Consider the following 12,786-nt stretch of genomic DNA (forward strand, 5'->3'; position numbering starts at 1 on the left):
CAGAAGTCAACAGTTGCCATTATATACGTATTTATCGTAAAAAACTTCAGGCGTTGTGGCCAAATCGACATTTCAGTAGATGGCGGTAATGCCTCATGATAGGGGTAAACTGCCAACAAAAACGAGAAGAGTTACTCCTTCCATCCCTACTACTAGGAGCCATGTCATCGCAGGCAGGCGCTGCCACCCAGCGGCCGGAGGGATTCTCTTCAAATTGGTCCCGTGAAAAATAATAAAAACCGGACATTTTTATGAATTTATAAAACCGCCCGGACCACGAGGATACTACGTGAAAGTAGGACTTGTCCGGGCAAAAGAGGATGTTTGGTCACCCTATTGTAGGAAAGCCCCATTGCATGTTTGCGCTTTAGTTTAATTGTTACTACGCTGGCCCTTTAAGAAAAGCGACTCGCGCAAGTGTCACTTTCTCTCCTCCCTTCACTGGCGTGCACGAGATACTGTCTCTCCTCCCTTCACTGCCGTAGGTGCACTATCCTATTCCCCTCACTATCCACTCGCGGGGGCCTGCGCTTGTAGGTTGTAGGTGCACCTACACCGGTGAACACGAGTCACTTTTTCCTCCTTTCACTGCCTGCGGTTCGTTCCTCAAGCTTCCGTCCTGTTTAGTGGCAATCCAAGTGTTGTGTGTGAATGAGAGAGGTGGGTATATTGCAGAAGTGTGTCTTGGCAGTGCATTAACACGTTTGGCAGATGTGTTACCTGCTTAGGGTCCCTTGTATTCGTTAGCCGCCACGAGCTAACCGCTAGCCGCCATGTGCTAACCGTTAGCCGCTAGCGCTAATCGCTAATGCTAATCTTTGGCTACATGGTGGAGGCTTAATTTTGTTTGTTGCCAATTCACTTATCTAAATTGTTTGTTATTTTCCTGCTTAATGTGCATACTCATTATTGTGAATGATTAGCATTGTATGCATTATTATTATTATTTTATTTATATTATATTTAATGTTGTCCCTGTTAATTTAGATATGTTTATAATACAGTATATGTTTATATTACTGACATGTTATATGGTTATCTTGTATTCACAGAAACCACAATACAACAAAATAAATCTCATACTCCTTTCATCACCATTAAAGGAAACAAATAAATCCTGAACGTCACCTGTTGATTCTCTGATCGGAGTCACAACTCCATAGCGTCGCCGGCTTTATACCACACACCCACAGAGGGATCCCCAGTCAAATTAACCCTCTTTTTCAGTTATTATTATTTATCATTATATATTATTATTTTATTTACTTTTGTTCCGTGAAGATTTCAAAAAGGGTTATCTGATTGTTGCTTTCTGAAAAACAATACATTTTTTTATTTAGGCACTCCTGCAATTGTCACACTTTTTCTGTTACAAAGTGATCCCGACCCCTCATCAGAGAAGGGAAAAGTTATGTGGCCCCCACAGGAAAAAGTTTGGGGACCCCTGCCATAGACACTACCGGCAGCATCAAATTCAGCCATGAAGAAGAAACAGATCAATCCATAGCCTTTCTGGACATAAACATACATCACACAGACAACAGCGACATCAAAATTAAAGTACACAGGAAACCCACACACACTGACCAATACCTACTATGGACATCACAACACCCCACTAACCACAAACTGTCAGTAGTCAGAACACTGCATGAATGTATGGCAATAGTAACGGACCCGGATGACAGAACACTGGAAGAAAAACATAAACAACATGCACTAAAAAGATGTCAGTATCAACAATGGGGAATAGCAAAAGGTACATGACAGGTCAAAAACAAGAACAACACAACACAGGCGGGAAAGAAAAAAACAAACAAAACAAGAACACAGAGAAGTTACAGAATGTATCCAAAGGGTCATGAAAAAATACAACATACACACACTGGTCAAACCACACACAACACTCCGCCAGATATTGGTCCATCCAAAGGACAAAATCCACCCAGAAAACAAATGTAACTCTATATATGAAATTCCATGCAAATCATGCAATAAATCATACATCGGGGAGACGAGGAGTTTTATTACAAGAAAAACAGAACACAAGAAGGAATGTGAACAGGAGACAACAATGAGACAAACAAGGGCAATAAAAGAACAAGCACAACAAGAACATCACAAATCAGCCATCACCAATCACTTCAAAAGGGAAAACCACATCATGGACTGGGAAAAGGCCAGAGTCATCCGCATCGAAGAAATCACACATCAGCGCTGGATCAGGGAGGCCATTGAGATTCGCAAGCGGGGCCTGAGGACCATCAACAGGGACAAGGGGGCATACATGCTCTCTACGACCTAGACTAGCACCCTGAAGAGTGAATGGTCAGCAGAGGGCGTGACTCGCTTGTCAATCTGATAAGTGAGTCACGCCTTCATCCATCAGCTGATAAACACGCTTCATACCAAACACCAGTGACCCTCTGACGAAGGCGGAAGTGTTCGCCGAAACATGTCAGGTAATTAAATTACCTACTATCTTCTGGGATTAAAGAAAAAACTCGACTAATCTATAAGTGTAGGCAAAATGAACCCAATACAACAATCAAAATCTATGTTCTGTGCTAATTATTTCTTCAGTTACTGTTCCAGTTGTTTCATTAATTGCTAGTTATGGTATTTGGTAACACCTTATTTGAAAGTGGTGCCATAAGACTGTCATAAGACCATCCTAATTATGACATGACACTGCCATGAGCATTAATGAATACTTATGACAGATGTCATTCAGTGTCATCCGGCAAATTATCTTACTTTTGAATGGATGTAAAACATCCAAGCTGGATATAAATGGAGTTGGTGACATAATTTGCTGGATGACACTTAATGACATCTGTCATAAGCATTTGTAAATGCCTATGATCGTGTCATGTCATAATTATGGCGGTCTTTTGACAGTCTCATGACGCCACTGTCAAATAAAGCAGGAGGATTCAAAATGAGGGAAAAAAGTAGTGTCTTATAGTACGAAAATTACATTAAATAAAGTTGGGGGGGAGGAAAAAAATACATTTCTAATGCTAATATACGTATATATTTAAAAAAAAAAAAAAAAAAAAAATTGTATGCATACATTTTCTGTCTTTTGTGCTATGCTTAAATATCATCTGACTTCTTCAGAGAAAACTAGTACGTTTTAATTATCGTCATTATTATTTTTTATTTTTTAAATGGAATTTTATTGTCATCATCATCAGTATCATTGACAGTCATTGACATTAACAAAATGTGATATGATTTGCCCGAAGAAACCGAAGAAGACGACAAAGGCGGACGAGATAAAGCATATGCTTATCAGTTTCCCGTCCCCCATACAACTAAAGATGCACATTGACATTTTTAAAGTAGCATATGAACATTTTGAGCTTCGCGGTCATTTTTAAGTTGTAAATGATTAAGAATAACATACAGGGATTGGACAAAATAATGGAAACACAAAAAAACACACACATAAAAAAACACCAAAATCCACCAAAGTCCGCCTTTTGCTGCAATTACAGCCTCATTTCTCCGAGGTATTGATTCATAAAACTTTTGAAGTGTTTCCATAGGAATTTTAAGCCAATCTTCAGTTAGAATACGCTCTAACTCTTTTAGAGATGATGATGGTGGAAATCGACGTCTTAATTGAAACTCTAAAACTGATCATAAATGCTAAATGATGTTGAGGTCTGGGGATTGAGCCGGCCATTCTTTAGCAATTATGTACAATGATTATGATGCCAAAACGTTAGGTTTTTCAATTTATTTGTCCAACCCCTGTATTTCCAAAGCAATAAATCGACCTAATTTTATGAATAAAACCGTTCAATTTCCAGCAACCAACTCAATTTTAATCAATTCAAATGTAAATGAATAGTATTCAATTTGGCGAATCGTACCTTGTCCTCTTGGCTGCGAAAGTAGTACAGAGTTTTGCCAATCAGAGCACACCAAACCCGCTTAGAGTACCCATGCTTTACCTGCCATGGACAAAAAAACAAATGTCATCATTCAAGAAATTATTATGACGTCAATGTACTGTATATATAAGTTCATTGAAATTTTGTGTCAAGTGCAAAGTGAGAGAACATTGGGTAAAATTTACGAATTGGACATGTTTTAATTTTGTCAAAGTTGTACTGTATTGACGTAACCTTGATAAGTTGTCCCTTCATGCAGGGCCGAATATCCGGCTGTGTGAAGAGTGGGCTTGCAGCTTTGACTCTCAACACACTTTGCATCACCATAAGCCACTCTTCTAACAGGTTAGGGGAGTCCGCTTTCAGGTAGTACACTCGCTTCCCTGTCACTATCTACACAAAATAAATCAAGCAAAAAGGGTGTTACAGTATATTTTAGATAGATTCCAAGCCAAGAGACTTGAATTTAATTTAAACAAGTTTGTAGTTTGCCACACAGTCTGTTTGGAACACATTGTCATTCCTCTTCATTTAAAGGATGAAGAATGCTTTACAACATGATCTGGTAGGCAGCTAGGCCTGTACCCAATGCAGTATGTGATGTTGTAATTGTCTTGGTCTGGGTGAACCTTGAAGGAAATTTTGTTGCACTTGTGTAATGACAAATAAAGAAACTCTCCTCTCTGTATGCCGGAATACCTGGAGCACTTGTTTTCCTTCTCCTCGTGCGATGCTGCTGGTGGCATTGACTTCAATTTGACCTTGAGGTTTCCTTATCACATCGCTCTGCGAAAACATGACTACACACGGTAAGAGCTGTGTACTTTAAAATATAGGGGGAAAATTACCGTATTGGCCCGAATATAAGACGGCCCTGATTATAAGACAACCCCCTCTTTTTCAAGAGTCAAGTTTGAAAAAAGACTTTTTGAACACCAAATTAATTTTTATCCAGAAAATAATTATAGTACATCCGAAACAAATGATTGTAACAATATATTTGAGAGAAAAAGCATGTTATTTTGTCTCATTCAAATCTTCATATCTGAACATTTAAAATATGTAAACTAAAGTGCAATCACATTTGTAAATAAATGGCTTCTGGTTTTTGAAATGCAAATAAACCAATCTATTGTGATAAAACAACAAAATTGCAATAACTGCATTAACCATCCAAGTGACGTCTGACTGTAACTATAGTCTAGACCCTACTCACATGACGTCACAACCACGCCCCCGCGCCATATTGTCCGTCAACTCGTCACTGTTGATGCATTACCGCTACGTAAATTCCTCCTATTATGGCGTGTTTTTCTGCTCGTTAACATTAATAATCAAAATGGTGAAGGCGTGTGTGGCGGTCGGTTGCAATAACAGAGAAGATAGACGGAGAGACTTGAAGTTCTACCGGATTCCGAGAGACCCGGAGAGGAGAGCGAGATGGGCTGCTGCAATTCAGCGAGAAAACTGGGCTCCAAACGATTACCACAGATTATGTAGTAGTCATTTTATGTCTGGTAAGATGCATTTAATATATATTTAGAGGGTTTTGGACTGAGAACCACAATTAAGATCATTGCTAGGCTAATCGCCGACAACATACACTCAGACGTTGTGAATGAACTACCTGAAAATATATAATTATAAGGGAATAATAAGACAGTTGTCATACAATTAATTTACAATTTCACTATTGAGGTCAAAAGCCAACTAGGGACAATCTGGAGTAGTGCTATCGCACTTCATATTTATTACATATTATATATGTATGCAGTGAGAGTGCTATCGCTAAACCATATAAACATTAAAAACCCTAGCTCCATTGACAAATGACATTAAATACATTAGACTTGACAGTGGATGTTAGCAAGAACAAAAGATTTTGAATTGAAAATTTCGTAACTCACCTTCCCGAGCACAAGATAGATTCCTGCCGAATTTTCGTGGAATGTACCTGTACCTACTCGTACCTGTTTCCACCAACCAGCAACGAAGTATTTATAAGCCTCCAAGCTCTTAAAGTTTTTCAAACTTTCGTGAGAATAGGCTGATTTTGTGTGGACAAGATAGTTGTAAATATCAGGGTAGCAGATGTCAGGCAGAGACGGCGGAGACAGCATGTCGAAAAACATCGATTTAGGCATCAAATATGGATCTGGCGAATGGATAAACTGAAGCTTTTCCACATAACGCCTTTTATGCAACGCATCCAATGAGTTTACAGCGTCAGATAACACCGGGGCTTCCATGAATTGCTCTATAAATTGCACGACTAATTGAAACCATTGAGAATAGGGCTAAAAAAATGATGGACAATATGGCGGCTGGATACAGCGACACGTCATTTTGTGACGTAGGTGAGTAGGGTCTATAGTCTTGAAACAAATCTGAATAAGGAAAAACACTGCAGGAAAATTTTGCAAACTGGTTAAACTTGAGAGTAGCTGAGATCTGTCATGACAGAACATCGCTTCAATGATATCTGGCGCCATCTAGCGTCGTGAATGGGTATAATGTCTAGACCGCGAATATAAGACGATCCCTTCGTTTTCATTATTGTTTCAATGCAAAAAAACCCTGTCTTATATTCGGGCCAATACGGTAGTTACAACTCATAAAAATTTATTTAAAGAGCATCTTATTACTCAGTATTAGGGCCTCTGCCCCTCCCTCCTGAGACCTGTCCCACCCACCTCGCTGCTTGATCAACTCGTCTGGTTCTACTGTCAGTTGCTTCTCAGAACCCATGTGTCTTTGTTTTTTTTGTTGTTTTTTTTTTCTCCCTTTTTTCATCTATCCCGGCTCATGAAATATTGCTCTTGTCCCAGGAATGAATTGCACACCTCATATCTGTTTTACAACCTGGTCTCTCCCCTGCTTTTCATCTGTTAGCATAGCATTTGCATAAGGCCAATGCTAACAGATTGTGTCCTCTTAAACTCTCGGACAACTTTTTTTTTTTACAAACAATTCGTGGCATCCAGGTGGGTATTTTTAATTGAAAATAATATACTGTTTTCCTGCTGAGTGTGTGTTATCACAAAGTTGGCGTTGTCCTTGTAGACGCTTCAATATCCGCTCGTCTGTCAATGTCCATTCGAAATACAGTGGTACCTCTACATACGAATTTAATTCGTTCCAGGACCTTGTTTGTAAGTCGAAATGGTCGTATGTCGAGCAGGATTTTCCCATAGGAATACATTATAATTCCATTAATTCGTTCCAAAGCCTAAAAACATACACTAAATTCCTAATAAATACTGCTGGCACTGTTACAAATGGCACTTAAACATAGAAAAACAAATAAGTTATAAATAAATAATTCAGAATAATATAATAATAAGAAGAATAATTAATAATTATTCCTGTAAATAATGTAACGAATCGGATTCTAATATGGCGGACACTTTTTACTCTCCCTGAACGCACCGCGAAGCTGACGTCTCAGTGAGATAGGTCGGTGCGGTAGAGATAATACTTTCGTTTTCTTGAGAGCAGTCAACTGCTTAAGACAATGGGCGTTTTGTGTTGGATAAGTTCTTAAATAAATGATAAAAACGTGACGAAGCTGGCGATTTCCTTGGCAATGTTACCACAATAATAATTGTCACCTTAACTTATAAATAGTGGCGAACGGTGGTCGGAAGAGGACCATGGAGCTGTATTGTTGAGCCAGTTCAGGGACACGCACACCAAGCTCATATTTTTCTATAACTTGCATCTTCATTTCAAAGGTAAGCATCACTTTTTTCCTTGTTTCTCCAACTGTATCAACTTTTTTTGAAAACTGTTGATTTCTCACACAAGAAAATCCACCGTGCGTTCGTTTGCAGTGCTGTCATGTCGTCGTATTTCGAGCAACTCGTCGGATGTAGAAACAAATGGCGGCTCAAATTTTACGTCGGATGTCGAAAAGATCGTGTGTCGAAGTGATCGTATGTAGAGGTACCACTGTAGTTGGAAAACTTTATATAATTATTTCTTTTTGGAGTAGAACATTTTCAAGGGAACTTCAGACTTTAAAAACCTTTTGTCTCTAATAAGCCACCATTGTTCACTTTTACGAAAATATGTTATTAGAAACACATAAAACATTGCCATTGATTTAAAAATCTATAATATTTAGTACATGCTTTGACCTACGGAGGGCGCCTTGTTTTAAACGCGCAATGGACGCTAGGGGTAATGACATACGAGGGGCATTCAAAAAGTAATGCACTCAAGTGCATTAATCGTACAGGATTTTACCAATCTTGTTTGTATTTGGCACAAACATGATGAGCGTATTTAAAACACCCATAATTGATATTACTAAATTTAAGTATTTTCTTAAGGCATCTTTAGTATGGTCTGTCTGTATGCATCTAAACAAAACAAGCTGCAAGGGCACGGTTGTACTTTGGGTGTCAAATGCACCTCTTGTAGCACGTTTCGGCAGAATAGAATTAGGGCAGAATACCGTTTTGTCATACTCTCGTCTCGTCTCATCCCGTCTTTCCTGTTCAATTTGCCTTTGCTGCTCGTTTTGCGAAATATCGACAGTGCTGTCATGCTCATTAATGTTCCTCTCGGGTTCAAATTGAAAAGGTTGAACAGATGACATGTTTATGTCGCTAGAGTCATACTCTGGAAGCCCGGCAGCGTAACCATGTGACGTCACTCCCCTGCGACGTCAACAACAATGGCAACCTACAAGTTTACAATAATTTTACAAATTGTATAAAAACAAAAACATCAAGAGTTGTTTTAATATTAAATTATTTGAACTCATAATAACGTTTATCTTTTAAGAACTACAAGTTTTTTCATCCGTGGATCCTTGTTAATTTTACAGACGGAAACATTTTAGTAAACGTCGACAAAAACTAGACAAAATTAGTCTTGGGATTTCGTCAACAAAAACTAGACGAAGACAAACGCATCCAAAAATATGACCAAGACTAATAAGTGCTATCGTCCAAAAGACCAAGACGAAAATTAAAAGGGCTGCCAAAAACAACACTGGTGCCATTGTGTGTCCGCTCTGGGATCCCTTCCTTTCCACGACACTTAACACTCAGAAAGTAGAAACAATAACAAAAGTAGCTGAAATACAGCTTTAGATAATTGCAAATCGTGAAAGAATACTCCATCAAGAGAAGGTCCAAATACAAAGTTATATTCATTCATTAATTCATTCATTTTCCTCACGAGGGTCGCAGAGATGCTGGAGCCTATCCCAGCTACTAGGGCAGTAGGGGGGGGTATACCCTGAATTGGCAGGGCACAATGAGACATACAGTGGGGCAAATAAGTATTTAGTCAACCACCAATTGTGCAAGTTTTCCTACTTGAAAAGATTAGAGAGGCCTGTAATTTTCAGAATGGGTAAACCTCAACCATGAGAGACAGAATGTGGAAAAAAAAACTGAAAATCACATTGTTTGATTTTTAAATAATTTATTTCCAAATTATAGCGGGAAATAAGTATTTGGTCACCTACAAACAAGCAAGATTTCTGGCTGTCAAAGGGGTCTAACTTCTTCTAACGAGGTCTAACGAGGCTTCACTCGTTACCTGTATTAATGGCACCTGTTTTAACTCGTTATCGGAATAAAAGACACCTGTCCACAACTCAGTCAATCACACTCCAAACTCCACTATGGCCAAGACCAAAGAGCTGTCGAAGGACACCAGAGACAAAATTGTAGACCTGCACCAGGCTGGGAAGACTGAATCTGGCTTGGTGTAAAGAAATCAGCTGTGGGAGCAATTATTAGAAAATGGAAGACATACAAGACCACTGATAATTTCCCTCGATCTGGGGCTCCATGCAAGATCTCACCCCATGGCGTCAAAATGATAACAAGAACAGTGAGCAAAAATCCCAGAACCATACGGGGGGACCTAGTGAATGACCTACAGAGAACTGGGACCATAGTAACAAAGGCTACTATCAGTAACACAATGCGCCACCAGGGACTCAAATCCTGCACTGCCAGACGTGTCACCCTGTTGAAGAAAGTACACATCCAGGCCCGTTTGCGGTTCGCTAGAGAGCATTTGGATGATCCAGAAGAGGACTGGGAAAATGTGCTATGGTCAGATGAAACCAAAATAGAACTTTTTGGTAGAAACACAGGTTCTCGTGTTTGGAGGAGAAAGAATACTGAATTGCATCCGAAGAACACCATACCCACTGTGAAGCATGGCGGTGGAAACATCATGCTTTGGGGCTGGTTTTCTGCAAAGGGACCAGGATGACTGATCTGTGTAAAGGAAAGAATGAATGGGGCCATGTATCGAGAAATTTTGAGTGAAAATCACCTTCCATCAGCAAGGGCATTGAAGATGAGACGTGGCTGGGTCTTTCAGCATGACAATGATCACAAACACACAGCCAGGGCAACAAAGGAGGGGCTTCGTAAGAAGCATTTCAAGGTCCTGGAATGGCCTAGCCAGTCTCCAGATCTCAACCCCATAGAAAATCTGTGGAGGGAGTTGAAAGTCCGTGTTGCCCAACAACAGCCCCAGAACATCACTGCTCTAGAGGAGATCTGCATGGAGGAATGGGCTAAAATACCAGCAACAGTGTGTGAAAAGCTTGTGAAGAGTTACAGAAAACGTTTGACCTCCGTTATTGCCAACAGAGGGTACATAACAAAGTATTGAGATGAACTATTGGTATTGACCAAATACTTATTTTCCACCATGATTTGCAAATAAATTCTTTAAAAATCAAACAATGTGATTTTCTGTTTTTTTTCCACATTCTGTCTCTCATGGTTGAGGTTTACCCATGTTGACAATTACAGGCCTCTCTAATATTTTCAAGTGGGAGAACTTGCACAATTAGTGGTTGACTAAATATTTATTTGCCCCACTGTACAACCATTCACAAACACACTCATACCTACAGACAATTTAGAGTGTTCAATCAGCCTACTACGCATGTTTTTGGAAAACCCACACAGGCACGGGGAGAACATGCAAGCCACACACAGGAAGGCCGGAGCCCGGGATTGAACCCTTGATCTCTCAGAACTATGAGGCAGACATGCACTCGGCCACCGTGCCACAAAAAAGAAAAAAAAAGAGGTAGGACTGCTACTAAGTAAGAGTAATAATGTAATATTCATAATACATAATGATTTTAAAACGACTTTTATGGATTGTATGGAACTGATAGATGTGTTTAGACAAACTCACCGGGGATTTATAATAAAGCAGCTCTCCATCTTTCAAGACAAACCAGCGTCGCTTCCAGGTTTTCTTCCATGTCTTCACCATTTTAAGCAGGTAGCCTGATTTCTCCATTGATTCCTAAAACACGCAATATTAAGAATGCGAACTACACTGTTTGCCATCCATCCACGAGCAATACGAATACGCACATTCTTGCTGTTTTCTCCAGCAGAGGAACACGTTTTAGGGAGTTTCTGCTCCGGTTCAAAACACTCAGTATCAGTGGAGTAGGCATCAGGTGGGATGGCATAGTCACTCTCTGATGTCATTGAAGACATGGACACTGCTGCAAGTGAAGCAATTTTCATTTTCCCTCATTAGGGTTGAGAAGAAGCCTAACCCAGTGATAGAGTGATTAAAAATGGAATAATGTATATTTCAAAATGCTTAAATTTCAGTAATTGCCACTGAGGTTAATTTTCTCGCATGATAAGGGACATGCACCTCTTTTGAGAGAGCGTGGGCTTCCTGGGTTGCTGCCCTTCAGAGAGCTGGAAGATGTGTTCGAGCTGCATAAGGAACCGTCCTCTTCCCCAGAACTGGACGACTCCTCAGAACTGGATGATTCATCTAAGAACGGATTGTTGCTCAGCAGAGTGGCTTTCTTCAGGTGTTGACAAAGACAATCAAAACATAAAACTTAGACAGACTTTTTTAAACAGTCGTAGGCACAACACACAACATGACAGTGTTTGTTGTACTTACCCCCTTCAGAGTTGTATAAACTGGTGCGGTCATGTTTTTATAAATGAGTGATGTGTATATGACAAAGGCAGGACAGGATGCTTGCAGAGAGGGGTCTACAAAACAGAGTTAGGTAAACATATCAGGGCTTGACTTTGTCATCACGACAGTCACTTTAACTACCGTACCTTTGCTAGTTGAGTCTGTGCAAGATGTCTCAGACAACCTGATTCCAGATTTAGCCACTGCGTAGATGCGACTCTCCTTTGAAGACATACAGACATCGATGACGACAAAGAAAAAAACTAAGAAACTTTTGCAAGTATTTGTCCTGGCTGGTCATTATCATAGGGTTACATAGAAAAGAATGGAAATTAATGTACACTGTAAACCCTTACTTCTCAAATAGTGGGGCGGGGGCCCCCAGGGGGGCACAGAGCGATGCCAGGGGTGGCGCATGTGACCTCGGGGAACATACTTTTTTGCCGTACTAGAATAAAGTGTAATTGCACGTCCACTCTGGGTTGCATTGGCGCGCTCATTTTCAGAGCGTGCGCAGTATTTTTTTAACCAAAACAAGAGCACACAGCAAAGAGCACTGGAGATATAAAGAGCTAAGACGAGGAAATATGACGGAGCGTGTGTAGCGTTTGGCTTTGACTTTTAATACAGTGGCAGACTAGGAAAGTCCAGTCTGTGTATAAAAATGTTTGCAATGGACAGCAGGAAGCCAAATCAATGAAGACATCACTTAAATTAAACAAACTCTAATCACATTGACAAGCCGCTTGATTTTTTTTTTTTAGCAAAGACATGCCAAATATTGCCAACAATCGTCCCACTTTGTCAGTGTTATATCAGTAAACCAGCAAGCACTGTTGGCATCATATAAGGTGGCATACCAAGTTGCTCAGTGCAAAAAAATAAAATTTAAAAACTGTCCCTCTGTCCAATGACACGCTTGTCTTAGTTC

The 12,786-nt window shown here is 39.8% G+C and overlaps 1 protein-coding gene across 2 annotated transcripts in view; it reads right to left on the reverse strand.

The window, feature by feature from the left end:
- plekhh2 (pleckstrin homology domain containing, family H (with MyTH4 domain) member 2) overlaps nt 1-12,786 on the reverse strand; it is a 79,731-nt gene that overhangs the window by 34,190 nt on the left and 32,755 nt on the right. The window contains exons 9-16 of one of the 2 annotated variants that reach the window (XM_057847683.1): nt 12,002-12,077; nt 11,835-11,929; nt 11,574-11,733; nt 11,279-11,412; nt 11,094-11,207; nt 4,605-4,691; nt 4,140-4,298; nt 3,885-3,965 (exon numbers count right to left, since the gene is read on the reverse strand). In XM_057847683.1, coding sequence (XP_057703666.1) covers nt 3,885-3,965; nt 4,140-4,298; nt 4,605-4,691; nt 11,094-11,207; nt 11,279-11,412; nt 11,574-11,733; nt 11,835-11,929; nt 12,002-12,077 — 906 coding nt within the window. Of the gene's footprint in view, nt 1-3,884; nt 3,966-4,139; nt 4,299-4,604; nt 4,692-11,093; nt 11,208-11,278; nt 11,416-11,573; nt 11,734-11,834; nt 11,930-12,001; nt 12,078-12,786 lie in introns of both variants that reach the window. The other variant, XM_057847682.1, reaches the window with a different exon arrangement.

The sequence above is a fragment of the Corythoichthys intestinalis genome, chromosome 10 (assembly GCF_030265065.1).
Source record: "Corythoichthys intestinalis isolate RoL2023-P3 chromosome 10, ASM3026506v1, whole genome shotgun sequence".
In the NCBI taxonomy this organism is placed as follows: domain Eukaryota; kingdom Metazoa; phylum Chordata; class Actinopteri; order Syngnathiformes; family Syngnathidae; genus Corythoichthys; species Corythoichthys intestinalis.